Source organism: Gallus gallus, chromosome Z (genome assembly GCF_016699485.2).
Source record: "Gallus gallus isolate bGalGal1 chromosome Z, bGalGal1.mat.broiler.GRCg7b, whole genome shotgun sequence".
NCBI lineage: Eukaryota > Metazoa > Chordata > Aves > Galliformes > Phasianidae > Gallus > Gallus gallus.
Window position 1 is genome coordinate 64,243,874 of NC_052572.1, and position 24,236 is coordinate 64,268,109.

General features: G+C 43.8%; 1 protein-coding gene across 4 annotated transcripts in view; it reads left to right on the forward strand.

Annotated features, from left to right (window-relative positions):
- The first annotated feature begins 651 nt into the window (after window positions 1–651).
- SSBP2 (single stranded DNA binding protein 2) overlaps window positions 652–24,236 on the forward strand; it is a 170,965-nt gene continuing 147,380 nt past the window's right edge. For all 4 annotated transcript variants that reach the window (XM_046905913.1, XM_001234273.7, XM_046905915.1 and 1 more), the window contains exon 1: window positions 652–726. In XM_046905913.1, the coding sequence (XP_046761869.1) occupies window positions 668–726 (59 nt within the window). In that variant the 5' untranslated portion in view covers window positions 652–667. The remainder of the gene's footprint in view (window positions 727–24,236) is intronic.

The following is a 24,236-nucleotide window of genomic DNA, read 5'->3' on the forward strand; positions in this document are numbered from 1 at the left end:
TGATTTCCCTCACACCACCGCGCAGTGCCCCTCCGTCTCCCCGAGGACACGCTTTCCCCTCAGGAAGCGCTCTCTGCCGCCCCACAGCCTCCCGCCGCCTACGGCCGCGTTGCGGGGCTGCACGACGGGCCTCGGCAACCCGGCACCGTAAGGGGCGACCGGGCCCGGCGGGGGGCAGTGCCCGAGCCCCTCAGGGCGGGGGGGCGTCGTGGCTGGGGTCGACCCGGCTCCGCGGCCGCGGGCAGGCTCCGTGCAGGGAGCCGCCCGTCCGCCGGCTGGAATCCGCTCCGCGTTTTGCCGCTCGCCGCCGCGCTCCCCCCTCGGCGGCAGCGGCGGCGGGCGGGTGCCGGGCGCTCGGAACAGCCAGTTGTTTAAAATCCTTCTAGAACCGTTTCTAATTCCCCCTTGCGCCGGGGAAGGGAGAGCGCGAGCGGGGAGGGGGGAGGAGGAGGAGGGAGGAGAAGGGGCCGGGGGGGGGGGGCGGCGGGGGGGAGGAGGGAGCAGCCCGCCCGGCTCCCGCCTGCCCGTCACGGCGCGGGGGGGCGTGGCCTCGAGCCCGGCCGGCCAATGGGCTGTGTGTGTGGCGGCGTCGCCATGGCGACGGGGCTGTTCCCGGGGAGGCTGTGATGGGTTGACAGGTGCGTGACAGTCGGAGCTCTCCGCAGGCATGTACGGCAAAGGCAAGAGCAACAGCAGCGTCCCGTCCGACAGCCAGGCCCGGGAGAAGTGAGTACGGCCCCGCCGCCGCCCCCGGCCCCGCGCCCAACAACTTTCCGCCGAGGGCGGCCGCTCTCGGGCCGCGCGGCCGCGCGGCGCCGGGGAGCGGTCGGAGCGGGACCCGCGCTGCCCCGCGGGGGGCGCGGCGCCCCGGGCGCCGTTCGACGGGGCCGGGGCCGGCAGCGGGCGGCGCGGCGCGGCGCGGGGACGAGTTGGGAACAAAGCGCGGCGGCCGCGGGGCGCGGAGCTCCGGCGGCGCCCGGCTCCCAACTTCGGGCCGGGACCGCGCTCCGCCGGGCCGGGAGCGCCGCGCTGCCGAGCCCCGGGGAGACGCGTGCCGAGCCTCCTCCGAAAGTTTTCGCGTTGCCGCGGCCTCGCCGAGCCGGCGCCCGGCCCCGGGCCGCTCGGCCCCTCCGAACCCGCGGGGACGGCGGGGCACGGCGGGGCCGAGCAACTGGTGGCTGCCGGCGGTGTGCGGACGGAGCGCTCCGACGGCGACCGCGGGCGGCGCGGTGCGGGGCAGCCGCTCTCCTCCGGGGAGTTGCGGGGCGCCCCGCGGGCGCGGGTCGGGGTATCGCGGGGGCAGCGCGCACCCCGCGCGGTGGGGCAGAGCCGCGGCGCTCCGCTCCGAGCCCGGCGCGGGAAGTTCCCGGCGCCTTCAGCCCCTCTGTTCGCTCTGCGGCCGGTTTATCTTCCGTATTCCAGCCGTCGTAACGTCGCGTGCGGTGCGAAGAGGCGCGCTAGTTTTCCAGGCAGGGCTGCCGAGCCGCCGTATTGCTGAGAAGTATCTGCCCTGCTCGGCAAAGTTGCGGGGCCCTGCTAGATGGTGCTGTTCGATTTGCGGACGCCGGCTCCCACTCGCGGCGCGGACGAGTTCCGCGCTGCGGAGCCGGGATGGGCTGCTGCCAGGGCACGGACACGGCCGGGCGGGGAGCGGTGGGGAGCACCGGCGTAGCGACGGGCTGAGCCGGGAACTCAGAAGTACCCCTTCATCTCCCAGTGCTCCCCAGTCTTCCTTTAAGATGTTTTCCCCTGATTTCCGATGAACGCCGTCAGACAGCGTACCCTTCAGATTTATTCCTTCTATCCCATCCTTTCAACTTATCCCCTAGCAGAGCAGATTCCGTCGTTGCGGTGCTCAAACTTTTTTGGGGAGGGGTTGCATTATTTCTCCTTGTGACACTGTTGCACAGTTGTGCAGTGCTGCTCCCAAGGTGATGCGCGAGTTCTTCCTCTGCTCCGAAAAGTTGCCATCAGATTAAAGGTCTCTGTGAAAACACCGCCCTGACTTCTGCGTAAGGTTTGGTCCATTTGGAAACCATGGAGAAAACATGTCTTGTCTGATGCATTAGGCAGTCACTTAGTCAAGAAGAACGGGATTATGACTGTGTTTAATTTGAATTTCCAAAGTTTTTAGGACCAAATGTGCAGCTTTGTCATGTCTCCCTGGGGTTTAAGTAGCCAAATTGAGCAGCCAGTGGCATATCTAAATGCACTTGCGATGACGGAGTAAGCGCAATGGGGTCTGGGTGCCTCGCTGTGCAGCACACACGTGTTTCTGGCGAGGACATGTGAGTGTGCAGGGAGGCTCCTGAGGAGCATTTTAGCAGTGTGAAAGCTGTGTGTGCTGTTCGCATTTTGTTTCAGAGTCTAAGATGCGCTAGATCTTGTATTTTACAGACCAGTTCAGTGCCAAATATGTTTCTAATGTGGTATCTCACTGTGTGCCACCTTTAATATTTATGTCGTTTGAGGTTATGTCATCTCTATTAAGTAAAGTGAACAAGTTTTGCAAGTCATTTACAGTACCCCCTGGCAAATTATCAGTTCCAAAGCAACGTTCATTCTACGGTCTTTCTCTTTGCCCCTCCCACCCGACTTTTGGGGTAAATTACCTGTATTATATAGCTGAACAACAAATGTGAAGTTTGGACAGATTCATTCTCAGAGAAATAATACCAGGTTCTGTACCTGAGATGTACAGTAAGGTGCTGCTTGAAGAGTGCTACAGTGAAGGCACAATGCCTGCGAAGAACAGAGGTGGTGAACTGAGAGAAAAGGTGCTGTTTCTCCCATTTCTCCCATTCTGGAGCAGCTGTGCTTTGGTTTGGGTTTGGGCTGCTACTACCCCATGGTTGTGTTCCAGCAGCACCTCTTCCACTCTCCAAGGACAGACATGTCTTCATGTATGCTGTGGGAGGAAAAAGGCTAAATTTCTTTATAGCATCCTTTGTTATCTCTTTGTGGCAAATGCATTTTTCCTATTCCATAAAATTAGATTAATTCAGATAAAGGAATTTGGAGTCCCTGTCATTTAGCTGAATAGCTGAAGTCTCTAAACTTCTAGTCGTGGAGGAAAAAGGATGGGACCACACAACTTCGTGTCTTGTCATGCATCCTTTCCAACAGCACTTTCATAGGGATTTGGAAATAGAGCTATTCACCTACAAATAATGCTGAAAGTTAGAAAATACAAGTAGAAAACTACCAAAAACAAACAAGCAACGAAAAAACCCATCTGCTGTAAGCAAATTGAAACTCTGAAAGAATTATGGGTTCTGTGTTGCTCTGATCCTTCAGTGGTCCTCCATCTTTTTTTCTTCTTCTTTTTTTTTCCCCCAAGATGCCTTTGCTTTGTTGGGGCTCAGCAGACATGCAGGTTTTGTTCCAAAACTACCAGCTGACTATCAGCTGTGATTTCCTTTAAACATCAAAAGATGCACGATGGAAATAACAATACGGGAGCAATCACTGGGGCCGGTGGTTGATTGCTCTTTGGTTTGGCATGGCAGAAGACCTGAAGAAAGTGGGGCCTCTTGTTTGCTGCTGTCACAGTGTCCTTGCTTTGCTGATGCAAACATCTTCCTGGTTTGATCTCACCAGTCGGTTGTGTGAGGGAAGATGGGCATTTCTCTCATTTCTGTCATGCTTGCTGCTTCTTGGGAGGAAAAAGGTTTCACCTTGTAGTTTCCCTCAAGTGTGTGTTGGTTGGTGCGCCTGAATGGCACATTTATGAGTAGCCTGGTTGCCTGCATGGATTTATATCTCTTCCCCAGCAGGAAAGCAGAGTGAGATTTACACAATTTATGTCACGTTTCTGTTAGTGCCAATGGGGTTCTCCATAAACAGGGGACAACAGGCCAACGATTCTCTCATTTCATTCTACCACTGTTTAGAAAAACTGAGATTTCCTGGGGCTCTGGAAGATATGTGGGTTTTGGGGTATATTCCTTTTGATTTTTCTTTTTCCTTTTTCTTAAATTTGGGAAGATAGCATTGCATGACTTTACAGTAATAAATTAGTGATGTTATCCATCTCCACTGCAATGCTCGTGAGCTACATAAGAAGTAAGATACAGAATGAAATTAATTGTCACCTGTGATAAATTTTCTGCTCCTCCCTGGGAAACGGTGAGCTAGTTTTTCAGGTTTCAGGTGGTGGAGGACACAGTGAACTCCCTCTCTCCCTCTCTCCCTCTCTCCCTCTCTCCCTCTCTCCCTCTCTCCCTCTCTCCCTCTCTCCTTCTTTTCTTCCAATGAAAAACAAAATTGGTACTTCAGCCCACACTCCTTCACAGAATTCAGATTTGATGTTTGTACACTGATTTCATCCATCACGTTTAACTTTTGGGAAATGTATCACAGCTACTTTCGACAACAAGAAGTTAGCAGGGCTGGAAGTCTGCTTCAGAAGAGTAGGGTTGTTTCTTATCAGGAAGGGCACAGAGGAGAAGGTTCTGGAAGGAGTAACTGCTTCTCAGTACTTGTGATTGATCACTGTGTTTTGGGTGTTCTTTTATACTACATACAGGTATTCTGGGGAGTGTAAGAAGGCATTCCAAATGATGTGCATGCTGCACTTCAGACCCTCTAAGGATAATGGGTTTTGCACTGTAGAATGAACAGATACTGGCAGAGCAGTAGCTGGAGTTGCCCATAGAAATGTGCGTCAGTATAGTGGTTTGCTGAAATATGCTCCCAGCTTCTTGTTTGCGTATAGAAGTACTTTACTGGTCTTGAACCAAGGGTAAAATATTCAATTTCTACAGCAATTCCTCTGCTTGTTTAGTCTTCCTACAGTTTTGTTTTGTCTTTCCCTGTGCTTTTCCTTTACTTTTTTTTTTTTTTTAAACACTGTGAGGTGTGCAGTTGCATCTCTTTGGGCTCTACCACCACACAAACTTCTGCTGCTGAAGAGCAGGGACTGCTGGAGGCCACTCAGACCCGCTGGGTGCCACGGATGCACCCTGGGCTACAGCAAGCACGGTTTGGGTTTGGTTAAGAGATAATTAAATCTTCCTGGAGGAGACAGTAATTAACGGAAACCAGCATATATTAATAATTCATTGTGCAGAAATTATAGGCGTATGATAGCTTTGCAAGTATTGAAGTAGCCGAACAAGATTTTTATTACTTCACCAAGCTTTACCTGTTTGAGTGGAAAATTTACTGTGGCACATATAAGCCCTGTGCTGCTTTGTTTAATTTCGGTGTTTGTAAAGTTTCTGCTGAAATGCTTTGGCAGATTTTCAAAATCAGACAAAGAAAAGATGTATTTTCCAGCGTTCCAAAGCTCTCACAACTTTTATGGTGGAAAAGCAGTAGCATCTCTCTTCTTTGACTGACAGATTTGGTTGAGAATGGATGTCGGATTTTATTCCAGGGATGTGCCTTTTTCTGTTTGCATGACAAAGCACCTGAATTTAGCCAGGATGCAGCCTTTCAGAAAGCTATTTGCATGTGCCTAGGACTTGCTGTCCCTAATCTCTGCATATTTTATCTGTGCTGAGAGTGCTGCGGGACATGACCTGTGAATGGGTTTAAGTGTGAGAGAGTGCCCGTCTGGGTGTGCAGTCACCCTGAGGCCAGGAGCAGGCTTCTGCCCAAAGCTGGGACAAAGTGTAGTGGCCAGGGACATGAAAAAGCAGCACTGGTCTGAAGAGTTGGGTGGGTGCAGCGTGCTGGAGACGGGGCACAGTGAGAAGGTGGAGTGTGAAGGTGGGCAGGCAGAAGGGATAAGGAGGCCTGTGGGACTATCAAGGCCAGCAGTGGGGTCAGAGGTCTGGATCAAGGAACCAGAGCTGGGAGCAGAGCTGGAACAGAGGGTGTGTTGGAGAAGAAGGTCAGGAAGTTGGAAGGGTTTTGTTGAGTTTGGGTGCTGAAGGATTGCCATTCCTCTGCTGCCAGCAACTGGTTGGGAAGCTGGTGATGAAATGCCTATCCTGGTGATGAAGTCTACAAACAGCTGGGCATGAAATACTGAATTAGCTGAAGTTGCAGAGGTGTGTGCTGGTATTGAAACCTGAGGCTGGTACCACATTGTACCATGTGAGAGAACATTGGCAAGGAAAGACTGAACTTGTCTTCCAAAAGCGGAAAACAGGGTGTCTACTTATCAAAGTTTTGAATGTTTGTCTTGCCTTCCCAGCAACTTTCTCATAAGTTGGGAAATTTGGCTGTATGCTAACCACAGTTCTCACTTTGTCCTCATTTGCATGTTCATTGATTTACTGATTTTTGTCTGGAAGAACTCTGCATTTTTATTGTGCAGAATAGAGCATTGCTTTTGTAATGAGTAGCCATTTGATTATTTGATGTTTTGTTGTCGTTCAATACATCCCTTATGTTTTCACTTGCCATTTCACAGTACTAATGTTCCTGGAGGAAGAATATGTAGCTTCTTTAGTGCCCAGTGCCATGGGATCTAAGTCCCACAAACCCAAGAAGATATGCGTCAGCCTGGTTCTAGCAATGGCAGTAGGACAAAGAAAGGTGAAAGGCAGAAATACTCACTGATTATTGGCTGCTCAATTTGAGACGTGTAGCCTCATGTTATTATTATTATTGTTTTAGTTTTTGTTTGATCTTGAATTTTTATTTCAGAGCACTACGTAAGCCACTAATACATATCTCCAGCTTCCGCAGTCTCTGTTATCACTAAATATAAGGCTGAGATATTCCATTTTATGATGTTGAGTATCCAGAGGATGAGGAACAGAAAATTCACCTCATTGTGCGAAGTTTGTTTTAAATGGCTTTCTTGCAATACAGAAAAATCTTCTGGCCCACCCACAGGAGAATAATGTCAGTGATGGATTATGCTATGAGGTTACTGCGTAAGGATGCAGTTGCAGACTCACAGACTGTCCTCCTGCAGCAGCCTGACATTATACCACATCCTGGAGCCTGCTGTCTGTTTGAGGCTAAAAATATATGATCGTATGATTCAGGATGGCATTGCATTTGGGGAGAGACACTTAATGGTGATCCTTCCATGCACATAGCAGGTGTAGAAAAGGGCACAATCCTGAGGAACATGTCTAGGTGGGTAGGTCTTCTCCATGAACATCCTGTAGCTGCAGCCTGAGGGTTTCTCAGCAGTGGTGCTTGTGGTTAGGGCCACTTGGCTCCTGTTCTGGATGTGCAAAAGAGGTTGTGTTGGAGCTGAGGTTTATTTGGTGTCTCCCTGGTTGAGGCACAGACCTCTTAAGTATGGGGTGCTAAGGGTAAATAATGGTCAAATAGTAGCTGTTATTTTATCTACTAAGAGAAGTCTTCCTCAGAATAATGGCAGCCAGTAGTTCATTAAGAAATCTTAATTTCTGTAAGCTTTGGGGTATTTCTCTTGCAGTTTCAGCAAGGTAACTGGTGAGAATGTAAACCATGCCTGTCTAGGAAGTTGAAAGGTGGCAGTAATAAGAGCATGACATCCTATCTTTTTTTCTTGCTTACTTCCATTAAGTCTTTGTTTTGGTGGAAAATAAAATGAGATTTTTTTGTGGTGAGTCTTCTTTTACTCCAAACCTTCAGTTATTCTTGCCAATGGACTCTTCTTGGCTTTTCTCCATCTTACAAGTATAGTGCTCAGACCAAAGGATAGAACTGAGCAAAATAAAATAATTACCTTTTCTTTAATATAATACATACTGCTTGGTTTTATATATAAAACATTGTCACTAATACTGCCTAGAATGCTTGTCTGTTTTTTTTTTTTTTTCTTTTTTAAATAATCCATTTTGCAGTCCACATGCCCCGCAGGTTCTTTTTATAATACTGCTGCCTTGCCAATTATTCTCCATTTCATATTTGTGCATTTGATTTCTTATTCCTGAGCACAGTACTTTACATTTGTGTGTATTGAATTTTCTCTTATTAACTTTCCTTACCCTTTTTGTTGCCCCATAAGGGCTCATAATCTTTCCCAACTTAGGACCTACACTGTTGTATTTCTACATACAACTCATTAATGAAGGTCTTTTAATGGAATTTGTTTAGGACAGCAAGAGCTTTCTTGAAATGTCTTCTCATTTTTAGAAACATACTGATAATGGCTCTTCAATTGTTATTATTTTTTCCAACCAGCTGCATGCCATTTTTTAATTTTATGATGGTTTCCTTTGCTTGTGTCAATGTCGTGATAGGCCAAGAGTCAAAATTCTTACATCCTAACAAGTGGATAGCTTAATAACAGTTCCTTTCTATCCTCTATTCATCCACCCTTTAAAATAAACAAAATTGAGATGTCTGGTTCTTTCCCTGGACAGATTACGTTGGCTTGCTCTTATCTTTGTATTTGGAAGGTGTTCTTGAATTTGTTTCTGGAATTGTCTTCTGTGATAGCAAGAGTTATGTCTGCATTAAATTTCCTAATGTTTTTTTGTGTGTTATGTTTTTTTTTTTTTTTTAATACATGCTGTGGCATTTTAATGTTTTTCTTTTTCTTTTTTTCTTTTTTCTTTTTTTCCCCTCAGTAAAATGAATACAATATGTGCAAACAGGCCAAAATTATGACTTCTGCTCATCATATGTGCGCTTTAACAGCGGGACAGAGAAGCTGGGCAGCTCATTTCTGGTCACCTTCATCTCACTTGCTTTTCTGTACAGTGGTGGAGGTGTGAATTTGAGGTTAATCTGAAGTGGTAAATAAGCTCAGATCCTCTTTTTTTTTTTTTTTTTTTTTTTTTAGGCTATTGCAACAATGTGGTTAAAATCTCGCTGTCATTTTAGTGGTGGCGATTTAAGACATCCAGGTTTGGGCCTTGCTCCACGGATGCATTTTATCAGTGCGTGAGGCCTGTGTGTTGGGTGAGGCCATTCAGGGAGTTCAGGGCATGTTATTCTCAAGCTCTGGGTTCCCTGTGGTTCAGGCAGGAAAACAAGCTGTGGAGAACCCAGAACAACGGGTGCCACCTGGGGAAAAAGAAAGAAGAGGTTTAGGCAGACTTCACCTATTTGCGATGGTACGCATAACTCTATTTGTTACCGGGCTGTCCTGGGTCCTGAGCCCATCCCTGCAGCCAGAGGAGCCTGGCAGTATTGCAGTTACTTGTTTTTTAAGTTGGACACTCCTTGAAGTGAACGTTATTTTGTTTCTTTGCTTTCTGCTATCCTGAAGAAAAGGACCATCTTTGAAAAGCAGAGGAAATTTCAATCAGGGAGAGAATTTCGAGCAAGTAATGCAGTAAATTACAGTCACACTGTAATTTAGAGTGTGCCATGCTTTATATTCACTTCTGTTTTATTTGCAATAAAAACATATGAGTGTGATTCTATAGATCCCTCAATAAGCTTCCATATATATGTATTTATATATATATATGTATAACTTTATATTGATACTGAAAATGTCTTGCTGTTAGGAGTTGTGCTTTTAAATTCATCTAACAAGACTGGAAAATTAATGATGTTCCATTGTTGGGATTAAGTGTGTCTGTTGGTAGTTTGAAGAAAATAGATATCATCTGTACTGTTTGTTTTCTGTGATAACCACCTTAATGTTCATAAAAAGTGGCAGTTACTCTTGGAGACTGTTTTGTTGGTTAAATTACAGAAAAATCAGTGGCAAGTTGAACTAGCCTGTGCTGTTATGTTGGCATATTGCAGGTTTACACTGGGAAAGTCTGAGCTTTCTGAAGAAAATGTTTGAGTTGAGAAACTGAACTATAATTCCTTAATAAATATGTTGTTCTTGACAGTCTTGGGACAGAATGGATCATATGGCTGACAGGCTGTATGATTGTGTCATAAATATTCACTGATTTATGAGACAAAGTAAGGATTCTATCTGTTGCTCATGCTACAAAAGTTGTAGTGCTTTATCAAATATTGGTAATTACAACATTGAGATTTGATTTAAAAAAAAGAAGTCCTTTGCTTTCCTCATTTTTAGCATTTCATTTGCCATTCCTCTCCCACAACTGCTAAAGAGGAGGGGTTTGCTGTGAATGGCTCTGCTTATTTCTGTTTGTGTCATCCTTTGAAGCAAGGTGGTGGTGGGGTGTTGATAAAAGCTATTTGTTAGGTAGGGAGTGCGGGTGCGTTAATGAAATTCCATCAGGTGTGTCAGGAATAATGAAGCACGCTGCTGAATCTGAAGCTGCCTGAGAAGTGAAGGTTATGGCTCCCATCGACAGCCTCTTGAACTCTTTGTCTCCTTTAATTGTTTATTATTAAAACTCTCCTGAATCAATGTATATTGTTTAATCTGCCTTGAAATGTGAATTACAAGTCAAGGCCTTTGAGTAATATAGTGAAAAATTGTCTGAATTTATTGCACCTTCAGAGAGCGCTTCCTAAAACTGGTTAACCTGCGACTCGGCAGCTGGTGCCTCCTGCATTCATAGTCTCTGCTTTTCTCAGCCCCATCCCGCAGATCAGAAAACTTCTGGGGTGATGCCAGCATTGATGAAATATTTATAGAGTGCTGTATGTGGAGAGGATGTTTTACAAACTTAAAGGCATATTTCCTGTCCGGGGGAATTAAGTTTGTTTTTCCTATGTGTTGTGCGTATGTTGTAAAATAACACAAATGGAAGTTGATTTTCCGAGTTGAAGTGGGAGAAGTACGTGATCAACAAATAAACACGTAGTGCTTGTGCACAGGACAATGTGTAAGAAAATACAAGGCTCAGAGAGATAAAGGAAAGCTTCAGATCAGAAGATAAAAAAACCACTTGAGAAATGTGAAAACATGCCTCTAGTAACAGTAATGCTTGACAAGCACATCTGAAAGGTACACATTGGTGTTTTTGACTTCTGTTGTAGGTACTGAAATTCACTGTCTCTTTTAATTTTGCTATCTGTACATCTAAGTCTTTATAAAAGGGATGTTTACTCTTATGAGACTAATATCTGTTGAGCTGTGTAACTATAAACCTAGTTATGTGTATTTTAAAATCTTTTTAGAAGTAAGGTGAGGATATAATGCAGCAAAACCTGAAGAAAACTCTTTGAAGATGCAGCTCAAACAATTTATTGAGTTATGGTTGGGGAACCTATAAAAAGTGAATGAAAAGCACATCATGTTTTCACAGACAATTTTTAATGGATAATTAATAAAAAATCAGACTGGAATACTGGAGGTGTGTATTTTCACATACTAGTCATTTTAAAAGCTGCTTTTAAATCTTGCCCAGTATTCTCCAAACAGCTCTGTAAATCTGTAGTTAATTATTCAAAATTAGGAAAAATAGAACAGTTTGGAGCTGCCTGGTGTTAGTATCCAATTCTGTGTGTGATTATGTGTCTATTAAAAAAATCATAGAATAATGAAAATGTCTTGTTGTCATAAAGCTGTACTTATTGTTACATTGCAGTGCCATAGATCTGGATTGATCAGTGTTTCACTCATACTGCTATCTAGTAAAGCTCTTGTAAAATACTTTAGAAAGTTGAAAAAGGACTCTGTTTTAATATTCAGACTGTGAGCTAAACAAATACATTTGAAAGCTTACAACCATGCACACAACAGATTTTCAGGATGCCTACTCTCTGTTCTAGGCTCTTTCACAAACACTTCATGAAAACTGCAGACCGTATCAACAACTTGGGTTGTGTAGGAGAAGTTTACATTGCATGTTAGGAAGAATTATATCTCAGAGTGAGTGGTCAGACATTGGAACAGGCTCCCCAGAGAGTGGTGGAGTCCCCAGCCCTGGAGGTAGTCAAGAGATACATAGTCCTTCAGGGCATAGTTTAATGATGGGAAGTTGATAGGTTAGACGTGGTGATCTTTGATGTTTCTTTTTTTTTTTTTTTTTTTTTTTAGCTTCAATGGTTCTGTGACTATAGGAGAGTCATGGCAATACATTGGTTAGTCTTGTCATCCTGACCCTTAGGAGCCCAGTCAGTTGAAATACACCTCATCCATAGCTAAAAATCAATTTATCTTACTTTATTGAAACATCCAAGCTGCTGCATACATTGTTTTGGTTCACAGTTACCCAGCAGTGAAGAAAGTACACCTATAGGAACCATTATTTTCACTTCTAAAGCACATGAAATGCTCAGCTCCAGTAATTGGATATCTTCTGGTATAGCCACATGTTCTGAAACAAATTGGGTTTGTTTATGCACATGCTGAAGTCATACTTGTTTTCTCATCTTGCAGTGTTACTTCTGTCATGTTGTTTTATTAGCTATGTGATGCACCACTGTGGCCTGGACTCACTCATGTGGTGATTAAATGATAGTGTGAGCAAAGCAAAAGAGAAGTGGGGCAAAGTGAACTTTGTGAATACAAGAGTTAAAACACAGAGAAAACACTGAGAACTTATTTTGGTGTTAGTTTCAGTTTAATTTCTCTTTTACACAATGTATACGATCAGTACACAATGCCTATTTAAAGAGAAGAGCTCTCTGGCATAGCATATTGTTATGGAGAAGAACTTAGATTCTGAGAACAGTTTTATACTTATTTAGGTGAACATAGTCTTCTCTTTGGGAGAAGACAGAAATTCTCAGCAATTCCAGAGAAAAGTGGAAAAACAAGTGAAGTAAAAGGAAACCTAACTTGTAACAGTGTCATACATGTTTCAGGCCTCTAATACCTTATTTTGAAGCATTCCAGAAGGGCTGGAAATGAAAACAAGAAGCTAAATTGGAGAGACCAGCGATATAATTTGGCTAAGTAGTTCCTGTGTATTCTATGGCATCAAATAGAAATGTCATATTCATTTTGCTTTTGTGATTCCCTATTGGTGCCAGCTGAGCTTGAAACCATTTCTGTGACTGTGGCCACGGCTCTCTTTGAATTCTGTTTTACCAGTACAGTGGCATACTTAAAGAATTAATGTGAATAAAGAAATATGACTGTTGCATTTTTACAGTTCAAAGTTGAGCGTACTACCTTTCCATTTTGGTGCACGTGTTTATGCTCAAGCTTAGAAGGCAAAGTTCAGATCATCTTTGCCCTTAGAACAGTTAACTGTACAAAATCTGCATTCATTGAATCATAGGAACAGGTTGATTTAGTTAAAAAAAATTGATTGCAATATGGAATAAAATTAGAAGAGGCATTGTCATAGTTCATAGGATGACTGCACTCTTCATCCACTTCTTAGCTTATTCAGTTCTATCCTCATTTTCTTGTCATTCCTCTTCGTATGGAATCATTAAATTTACTATTCCTACCTACGGCCTGAGTATGGTCTGCTGTGTAATGACTGCAATTACCACACCAAGGCTGACTTTATGTTCAACTCCTGTGATTTAGTTCTCTTAGGGAGCCATGACTGGAGCAGCCAACAACCAAACTTTTTAAGGCAAAGCATTTGTTCAGACCTAAAGCAATTTGAAAGAAAGCATCTGAAGACAACAAAAGCTGTCTGTATATGTAAGTTTTTCTGACTAGGAATGTACAACTCCCCTGATGCTTATCCAGTAAAACAAGCTTCATCTGATTCCTCCAAAAAGCCTTTCTCAGTGTGTTTCCCTGGATAGCCCCTGGCAATTGACACAAGCTTATCCAAAAAAGATAAGAGCTTTTTCTTCCCTTCCGGCAGCCCGGGTGACCTGACAAGCATTTGTGCCCTAAAGGTTTCTCCTCTTTTCTTTGCTTGGTTTCCCCCCCACCCTCCTCCTATGTCAGTTTGGTTTAGTGGATGATGCTATGTAGAGATACGGTATGGCCTTACAGCGTCATAGAACAGTTTAGGTTGGAAGAGACCTTTAAGAGCATGTAGTTCCAACCCCCTGCTATAGGCAGGGACACCTCCCACTAGACCAGGTTGTTCGAAGCCCCATCCAGCCTGGCCTTGAACGCTTCCAGGGAGGGGGCATCCACAACCTCTCTGGGCAACCTGTCCCAGTGTCTCACCAGCCTCGCTGTAAAGAGCTTCTTTGCAATATCTAGTCTAAATCTACCTTTAGATCTTCCCCTTTAAAGCCGTTTCTCCTAATCCTGCTGCTACATGCCCTTATAAAAAGTCCCTCCCCAGCTTTTCTGTAGGCCCCTCTAGGGTACTGGAAGATCACTATGAGGCCCACCCCTTCCCTACCCCTGAGTCTTCTCTTCTCCAGGCTGACGAACACCAATTTTCTCAGCCTGTCCCTGTGGGGGAGCTGCTCCAGCCCTTTGATCATCTTTGTGGCCCTCCTCTGGATCTGCTCCAGCAGCTCCATGTCCTTGTGTTGGGGCCCCAGAAATGGACACAGTACTCCAGGTGGGGTCTCATGGAAGCAGAGTAGATGGGCAGAATCACCTCCCTTGACTTGCTGGTCACACTTCTCTTGGTGCAGCCCTGGATACTGTTGGCCTTCGGGGCTGCAAATGCACATTGCTGGCTCATGTTGAGTCTTTTCATCAACTGGCACCCCCAAATCCTTCTCTTCAGAGCTGCTCTCAAACCATTCTGTGCCCAGCTTGTATTTGTGCTTGAGATTGCCCCAACCCAGGTGCAGTACTTTGCACACGGCTTTATTGAACTTCATGAGGTTGGCATAGACTTACCTCTCAAGCCTGTCCAGGTCCCTCTGGATGTCATCCTTTGCACCCTTAAACGTAAAACATTTCGGTGGCTATGATCAAGGGCAGCACCTTTTGCTCACCAGGGATCTTTGCAGCCTGAGTCCTTGGTCCAGAGTAATTCTGAAAGGAACACGAACCAGTTGCTGTAATGCTAGGTGTTGGGCTTGTTTCCTTGCCCGTGATCATCTCCTAATCCATGTGTGAATGCGTGGATTGTGGAAGAAGTATGTTGATGTGTCAGCAGTTCATCCTGCCACAGCTGTTTGTGAAGGATATCATGAGGCAGTGTATGATTTTGTGAGGTAGAGAGAGAGGAGGTTAGTGTGGAGTTTTGTGAATGAAATGGAACCAGTGCCCATAAGGGAGCAGCAGCTACTTTAGTTAAACATAAGTATTTGATGAGTACAGGCCAGGTGTTCAGCATTCTGAAATAATGCATGAACTGCCCTAAATGTCGTGGTGGTGTCTGAGCCCTCTTTGTACCATAGGACTGAAGATACAAGTATGGCAGATTTCTGAATTATCTGGAGGTGTGTCTGGCTGCTCAGGTGCTCCTCGGACATCCCATTTCTTTTTCCTTCCACCTGCTGCTTAGCTTTGGGAACTTCCCAGCATTTCCTATGCCTATTTTTTCCATCCAACACATAGGAGCCAGACGTGGCTTCTGTACAAAGATAGAAAAGATTCTGGCATTTCTGGTGATTTAACCCAGAAGTTACAATTCTGGAATCTCTTAGTCTAGATACAATGAGATGTCATTACATTGTTGTCTTTTATTTTTTCTTTACATTAAAGTTTCAAAACTCATGAACTGTCTTTTTCCAACCCATGGATAATTTGCCTCTTATTACTTCGTATATATTACTTAGGATCTAAGAATTCTGCTGACTGAAGTTGTGAAATAGAAGTATTTTCCAGTGGCAGAATTACTGCTATCTTTGTTTTTTAATGTTGTGCAGTTTGTAAAATTAAGTAAATTTCAGCTGGTTTTTTGGTTATTATTAGCGTAAGTAATGTTTGGCTATGGGATCTGCTAAAGGCCAGCAGGCTTGTACTGGTATTTGCTTTCTTTTCCAAACTGAAATGCTTCATGTCATTGAGGACCTACTAAGGACTTACACAGCTGAGAGCATCCTGCTTTTCTGTTGGATGGTGCGTGGGAGGAGATACATGAGATGGTTCTGAAAAATACAAACCCATTCAAGTGTCTCAGCTGTGGTAGGACTCGGTATGATGTATTGTTATGTGATTGTGAAATATTAATACAGTATGTGATAGGCTTTATCAAGATGATTTCTCTGTATGCTGTTTTTTTTAGCATTGTAAGCCTTTTTCATCCAAAGCACACATCACTGAATCTCAGATCTCAGGTGTGGGTTGATGGTCCTAAAATATCATGGCTGCTGTGATGTGGATCAACTCTGAGTGTAAAAAGCTGATGAACAGAGGTGTATTTCATTCTTTTCAGTGCCCTGCCTGCTCACAAAGACCAAAAAAAAACCAACCAACCAAACAAACAAACAAAAAAAAAACCCTGAAAATGTGCCCTGCAAACCAAAACACAGCTAGCTGATCTGACTTCGGGTTTACTCATTTAACAGCATTGCCATAAGCTTGGAAAATAGGTAAGGAACAAAGGACATAGCCCAGAAATCTTACTGGGTAAGGGGTTGGTTTTGGATCAGCACCGATGGAAGGGCCTCCACTTCCTCAAGGGGAGCATCCCATCTGGGTGGCAGCAGGCTCTAGGAGCAGTGACTTAACTCAGCTGTGCCATTTACCTTTCAAGTGCTGCAGGGCGGGAGGACTGTGAGCATTGCAAGGCTGTAGTAATTGTTCCAGGTCTGCGCCATGTTTTGGTGGTGCAGGGAGCCAAGAGCTGCTTCTTTCCTCCCAACAGGAGGCCATGCTTGGGTTTGCATCCCTGTTCCCCCACCCCACCCTGTGCTCCAGTGTGTACAGTATGCTGATAGGAGTGAGTCACCTCTTTTATTATGTTTTGAATACTTTCCTCCCAAATGTAGCTCATTTTCTTCAGGGAGGGGAAAGAATTTATGCTGTCCTGGTTCCTTATTTTTATCAGGGCTCTGCTAACAACTTCCAGCTGAGAGAGTTCTTGGTATTTTTAGCCTGAGATATTTAGCTATTTGAGCCTCTTTACATGTTTTCTCGTTGATATATATTAACTGGGGAGAAAAAAAATGGCTCTTGTTAGTTAATATATTAATGAGCACGCTTGCCAAATTGACTGTTCTTACTCTTAGGAATCTGAACACTTCAGAATTTTGGGGGAAGTCTGGGCCTAGCTCTAAAGTGTTTGAATTAGCCTCATTACTCCATTCCCTCACTGATGTTGCTGTAACTATGTTCTCAGAGAATGCTACTCCTTATTTATAGAGGTTGTCTTATTAAATACATATACGATTAATATTCTGCTTTAACACCCTAAGAAGTAAATAGACTAAAAAGAGCATAAAAATTTTAAAGTGGCAACTAACATTTTGACTCTTTGATGTTCTCCTTGTTCCTTTTTTTCCAAGGTCCTTTTGAGCAGCAGAATCCTCTGTCTTACTGCTCATGTTAGTGCTGTATTGATTGTCTGGCTAGATGGTCTGATCTAGTCCTTTAATATTCCAAATATTGAATCTGCTGGCACATCTTGTATACACAGCATTTCCAAGTTTCTGGGTAAGCTTACCCTTCCATGAAATTTATATGAATGTTACTTTGAGAGAAAATTCTAAAAATATTTTAATATTGATCTTCTGCGTTTAGGAAGCGCTTTAACTTGTTTAACCATGACATTACAGATCCCACTGACATCAGTTATTTTCTCTTGTCCTAACAGTTTCAGATGAAAGGTGAAAAGCTTTGGTAGAGCTGATATTCTGCATTGAAAACAATGATCTGTTTGAATGTTAACTGTTTACATCTCTGGACCAGTATCTTTTTAGACAAATGGGTGTTCGGAAACTACTCTTGAGCATGTAATTGTGCAGCTTACTGGTTACACATATATTTGCCACAGTGAAATGTACAGATTCCAGTGAGTGCTCGTGCAGTGTCTCTGTAGGACTGCAGGGGGCTGGTAGAAATTACCCTGTTTTAAATGAGAATAAGTATCATTTGCTTTCGTGTATAAATCTTCCCCATTGTCACCTCAGAGATGTTTTATTTACGCAGGGTGGTATTACCGTGTTGCTCTTAAATCTGATGCAGATCCACTTAACTATCTGATGCAGTTCTGCAGAGTGAGGGAAATGACTTTGTGCCATCTATGCAGCATCTTTGTCCTCTGGTTGCTAGTCTGGGCTGTGGCATAAGTCAGAGCTGCCTGAAGGCTGCCAACAACCACCAGGATGTATCCTATTAATTGGGACCAGCTGGATACAAGTATGTATTTGGCAGAATGCAGTAGCTCTTCATCACCCAACTATTCCTTTTGGGAGCTTGAACCTTCCAGTAGCATTTGCAAAGCTGAATTCTTAAATATGCCATCTAAAAGAGTAGTGGTGTTCTGTATTTTTTCTTTTTTCTTTTTTTTTTTCTGATTTGTTTTTAAATTTACTTAATGCTGCCTTCTTAGCTGCTTCCCGAGGCTGGGCAGTCACCGCTCCCTATGTAGACGTGTCTGTTGAGCTTCGAGGACCGAGGATACCTGCGCCCCAGTTTTCTCAAAGCTCTTAGAAAATTGTTTCTGTGTCTACTTCTTAAGCACCAGGGAGAATTTTTGTTGATAATTGTAACCTTCTTGGAAACTTGCCATTGTACTGCTGTAAGCCACGAGACCTCTTAAAGATAGAGTTACCATGTTTTGCTGTTAGGTACTAGCTGCTTTTCTGTGCTTCTTTGTAGAGAGAGGAGTCTCCATTCCACCTTCTAAAAATACTGTCGGGAAGCTGCTGTTGTTTTGTATCACCAGTCCGTGTGCACCAAGGTGACTGACACTGCCCAGAGGCTGTAGGGCAAGCAGGCTGCAGCCTTTAAGGATGCTGTCTGTGCTGGGGCTTCTCAGTGGGGCCACCAGATGAGCTAAACACAGATCTTGAGCAGCTTAACACTTACAGTGAGAACAGTCAAAATGTCATTACTCTTAATTGTTTTGTAACAGGTTAATATGACTGCACTGTTAGCATCTGGCTGGAAAGTTCCTTGGCTTTTTTATTTGCATATCCTATCCTAAATAACTTTATTTTATACTGGTGACTGGGCTTCCTGTGCAGTTTGCTTTAAACTGAGCAGCTGGCTCCTTATCTCTGCCATTTGTACAACTGTTCTTTTTTTTCATCAGTCCTTCTTCAGTCTGGGAAGCAGTTTGGGCAGGTATTTGGAGGAAAGGAGGATGCTAGATGCTGCAGTGACTGCAACTCGGTGTACAAAAAGTATGTAAGTTGCTTCAAGCGTATATTTGAAATCTGCTGTTCTAGTAATGACCAGGCCAAATCTTGCTTTGCTTATGAGATCTGACAATATCACGGTCCATGTGATTTCATTTGTTGTATTCATAGAAGCCCTGGGGAGTGAAATAACTAGAGCAGGAATGAAGCTGTGCTTTCCTGCGCAGCACAGCACAGCACAGCACAACACTGTAGCAACTCGGCCACTAGGAAAAATGGCAGAGAGATTTCCTATGTGTGTGTCTGTGTGTGTGCACACGTGGATGTGTGCGTATTGCACGGTCACAGTATCAACATTACTGTGACCCGTTAGCCCTTGTAGAGTAAATAGGCGATAATCATCCGTTCGGTACCGGGTAGGTCGGGCTGAGCTGAGCTCTGGACAATCAGGGTGCTTGGTAAAGCCTTTGTTACCAAATATCCCCTCCTAATCTTCAGTTTCAGTTTACAGGCTTGAATATAGTCCTGCTGTTGTAAAGTTAACGCGTATACATAAGAAAGTTTCTATGCATTGTTCACCTTGAATGAAATGTAAAAAGCCCTTTAGGGAGGCTAATCTTCCTTTCTTATCTGCAAATGTGTTAGAATGCTTGTGAAAGAGAAGAGCAACAGCCTAAGGAGCTGCCAGTTGGCTCTGAAAAGTTGTTTTTAGAAGTAACACATGAGTACTTGCAATAGGAGCATTAAGGGAACCTGTTACGCACTTTAGGGTAGTGTAACGAATGCTTAAATTTGGGATTGAAGTCACAGAAACTAATCACAAAGTACAAGGACAGGTATTCTTATTTGTTTTAGTTTCATTTGAGGATTGTGAGGCCACTTCAGCATGGTGTCATTCATACCGTGTTCAGATCCATACAAAACTATAGATCATCTAGGCGTTTGATGTGTGTATTAGGCACACTCAAAACATTTTGAACAGTGCAAACATCAAATCTTGAGAGACTGATGACTTTCCAAAACAATAATTTTGTAAAACTATCTGTCCAACTTCAAGGGAGTAAGACTTGCATATCTTGACATTATAAGTGGTAACATACTCTTTTATTTCTTCACTGTGGATAGAGAAAGTTATTTCCTAGTCTGTTGAGTGGAAAAAGAACAGTTTTGAAACAGCAGGAAAGGTCATTCTGGCCTGAGATGAATCATGAGAAATTTCAGTCTCTAGACAACCTTTACTTTTGCATTCCCTTAGACAACATTATTGAAATAGCTATAAGGAAGGATATAAAAACAAATCATTGTGACCTCTTGTATTTTGATTCCAGAAAATTTCAAAGTGCTCTCATATTTCAGTGGATTATTGAAATTGTCACTGTACAGGCATGGCCAAACTCATAAAAGAGAAGCAAATGTTGCCTGACTGTCGAATGTGATGTGAGATTTTTATGATCAAGTTATAGCCTTTTTTCTTTTTTCTTTTTATGTCAACAGTTAAGATTACTAAAACAGGGAAAACTCTTTCCCAGTACCTCTCTCTATTTTGCTAATTGGCCCTCCAAATGAAGCAAAGAACTGCAGGTGAAGATGTTTATTTTTTGCATACAATTTTAAAGTGTTCAAAAGTAAATTAAACTGAATGTAAACTTTGGTTTGCGAAAGGCTGCTTGCAACCTGAATGCAGACCGCAGCAGACCCAAACAGTCATAAGGAAATGTCCGGCTTGTCTAAAAGCTGTAATGCGGCAGGAGTACAAAGAACAAGCCACCTACAGCACCAGCAGGAGACAGCCCTATGGGCAGGTCCCATGACCTCTGTAGATCTCAGCACCAAGGTGCATAAATAAAGAAAGAGCATGTGCCACAGAATCCTCCTTCTGCCAAAAAAATGGGCTCTGGTCTTAGAGGCTGCCCCATTCCACCAGGGCTTACAGAAAAGCTTGCCCTGGTGTCCATGAGCTGGCCTGTGAGTTCTTCTTGCAGAGGAAAAACAGGTGGCTGGGTGGTGTCATGTACCCACCACCTGGCACGGACAGATTTTACCCCTCTTCCAAAACACAATACAAGAAGCCTGTGAGCCAGGATTGTCTTCCTCAGCACCATTAGGGCTGTTATCGTCTGTATAAAGATTGGGGGGTGTGCTGTAGGGTTGCAAGGAGTTCCCCTTTTTTTTTTTTTTCCTTTGCTGGCCACAACAGATATGGATACTTAGAACCGTGTTTGTGATTCTACAGAGGACGTGGTGAGAGATCTGGTGGAAGGCAGATGCTCAGAAAGTGCAAAGGCCTGGTCAGACTGCTCAGCACCAAGTCCCAGTCATTGCATGGGACTTAAATCCAGTTCTAATGACTGATGCCCATAACAGGCTGCTTTGGAAAAAAAAGTTTTTATTAAGGATTATCCTCCTGTTCTGTGGCTGTTCTATCTGCAGGGAGGGTGATTGAAATTGCAAGGTTCTCATTAGAAATATTTTATAAATGTAGGCTTCCTGGGGCCACAGACTTCTTTTACTTTCATTCTAGCAGGGCTTACTTTGCTGACTTTCCTCCAACTACTCTTTCCCTCCTCCCCCCCATGTTTCTTGTGATGATGAGAGACTGCATAGTGTAACAGAGAACACTGTGGAGATCAAGTGTGTTTCCAACTGCATGTCTCTGTCTATTGCAAATTCTTGATTGGTGCAATTATAGGCTTAGGTACCTTTTGTTGCGCCTTGCATTTTTTTCAAGGGCATTTAATTTTGGTCTTGGACTTTGTTCGTTTCTTTGTGGTGGAAGATGGCTGAATTCCTGGGATTTAGGTTGCAACCCCTTCACATTTTACTGTGATTATCACAGCAAGGCTTGAGTTCTCCTCAAGACAGAGCAGCAAGGAACCACTGAGTAACCATCTTCTAAAAAGCAAGGACATTCTTATTTAGGTCAGAGGCACAGCAGAGAGAGCACGCTGTAAAACAATGAGCAGTCTTTAACCATGCTGATCTTGCACAGATTGTCTGTCTCACACTGGACCTGACGAATCTTTATCTCAGGTGTGCTTGTTTAGTTGTTATTCCGATACATGCATCTTTTTCCCCATGTGTCATTTTACAGCTTAAGGATGCCTTCAGAGCTACTCAGTGCTCTGCATCTTCAGGGACTGATCTTCACCCTGGTACTGTACCATAGGCCTTTCTAGCAGGTCTAGACCCTGCACAGAATTGTCTCATTGCCCAGACGACAGAAAGGTAAGATTACAAGTACAGATAAGATAGGCTGTATGCTCTGTGTGGAGTGGCTACTGAATTAGCTCCTAATTTGCTGTGGTAGCAGCAGTCCAGAAGATGTCATCAGTTGATGTTGAAGATCCTGTGTTTCGGAGGTTCTGGGTTTATACTTTGGGCTAGACTTTTGTCTGGTCCTGCGAACTGATCGTTCTTCACTGTGTGTAAGGTTCAAAACTGCACAGGGTTCAAACCCTGACTTTCCACTCAATGTAGAAGTGCACTTTCATTGCTGAGGGTGTCAGAACTTCCATTTTGGTTTCCACTAAGCAGAATCCAGTTCACGCAATGTGTGGTCAGTGGAGATGGCTGGGGAACTGCGCAGCTGAACATAGCTCCTGAAATTCTGCAGCCATCTGCTTGTGGCCCAACTCCTGATGGCACCCAACGCTGTCAGAACATTCATGCTGTGTTCTTCTCTGCTGCTGTAACTGTCCGAACCCTCATCTGCTACCTCTGTCCATATCTGGCTCATTCTCTTGGCCAAAATACAATGCTGTGTAATGTTACGTGTCACTCTCTGGTTCTTTCTCACTGTCCTTTACCTTTTGTGCTTTTGTCTCTTACCTGAAGGCACATGTGTATTGCCTTCTGTGATTACTTGCTTTTCCTTTTCCCTCACATATCTAACTTTAAAAAAAAAAAAACAAACAAACAAACAAAAAAACCCCAAACAAACAACAATAACAAAAAACCCCACACATAAGAACAGCCCTAGAAAAACACCTTAAGAGTGGTAGTCTGACTTCCTTATGAAATTTAGACTTGTTTTCTCCTTTATTCAGTTTATGTAGTTGCTCCTTTGTCAGCTTTCATGCATACTTCATATGCACAAGAACTCTTTTTTTTCCCTCACTGTTCCCTGCTTTTGTGTTGTGAGATGGCATAGAAGGCGTAATTTAGATCTGAAAAGGACATTTTATTATTTAAGACAGGCATTTTTCACATGCACAAAGAGCAGCCTTGGATGTGATTTATAGTTTCTAATTGACTTAAAATAGATGAGTAATTTTGAGCTCCATGAATTAATTTTGTGCTCTGGGCCTTTGTTTTGTATTTTATTTTCCCCTGGTGCTATGTCTTTTTTCCTGAATGAATCCAGACTGCTGGGAACAAGGAGTTAAGAGGCTGTGCTGTATTCTTTCTGATACCAGGGTGGTGGGGAGGAATTTTTGGCATTTGCTTGTAGTTTGTTGCCGCGTTCTCTGGCAGATCGTGCTATCGGAGATGGGCAAAGTGCACTGCAAGCCTGCTCACCAGTGATACCCATGTTAGATGTCAACAACTTAACAGTAGGTTACCTCACATTAGATGTCCCAATGTGACTCAAAAAGGATTTTTTTTGTTGTTGTTGTAAGGAAAATTCCAAGTTTAACAAAACAAAAAGGCCAAACCCACAAGTTTAGGCAGTGTTGCAAAGCTGTGGTTGATTACTCACTCACTGAGCTGGAGAGGAATCCCAGGGAAGCGGGGTGCAGACAACAGATTTGAGAACTTAACGAAAGTATTGCTGCTTGTGTTTTGTTGTTAAGGAATTTGTCTTACATTTTTTGCTACACAGTAGGTATTTGTTTTAAATTTCATGCAGTTCTTACATGAGAAGAAAAATGTTTGTAGTAAAGGCTGGCCAGTGCTGCACCTGGAATCAACAGAGTGCCTGGAAGATAGTAGATGAGTTACCGATGGTAGAATATGTGGAATGTTAACTACCTTGCAGAAGTGCTGACATACAGTACCAATTTCAGCACCTACATTTAATTCTCTTCTTTTCTTCCCAAATGAGGGAGTAATGAAACATATTATTCCTAAGATTTTCATATTGTCAATCAAGGGGATTTGGGAGAGCTTTGGCTGGGATGGTCTGAGGAACTAGCGTAGTTCTGAGACCCCCTCAACCCACACCTGAGGGGAGAATGGTGATTCTGAGTGTGCAGGGCCATTGCCTGGGGGGTCACTGAGGAGCTCCTAAGTGCTGGGGCAGGCAGCACTGGTGTTGTTAGCTTAGTGTGGATGTGAAGAAGATGAATATGAGTTCTATAAATAACATATGGGCAGCAACCTGTCATCTTAGCTGCGTACCTGGAGGGAGTAGTGTGTGCAGATCATGCAACTGGAGAGTGGGATTTTCAGAACTTAGCACATGGGCTAGCTGCTGCTGAGAAATCGGTGTTAAA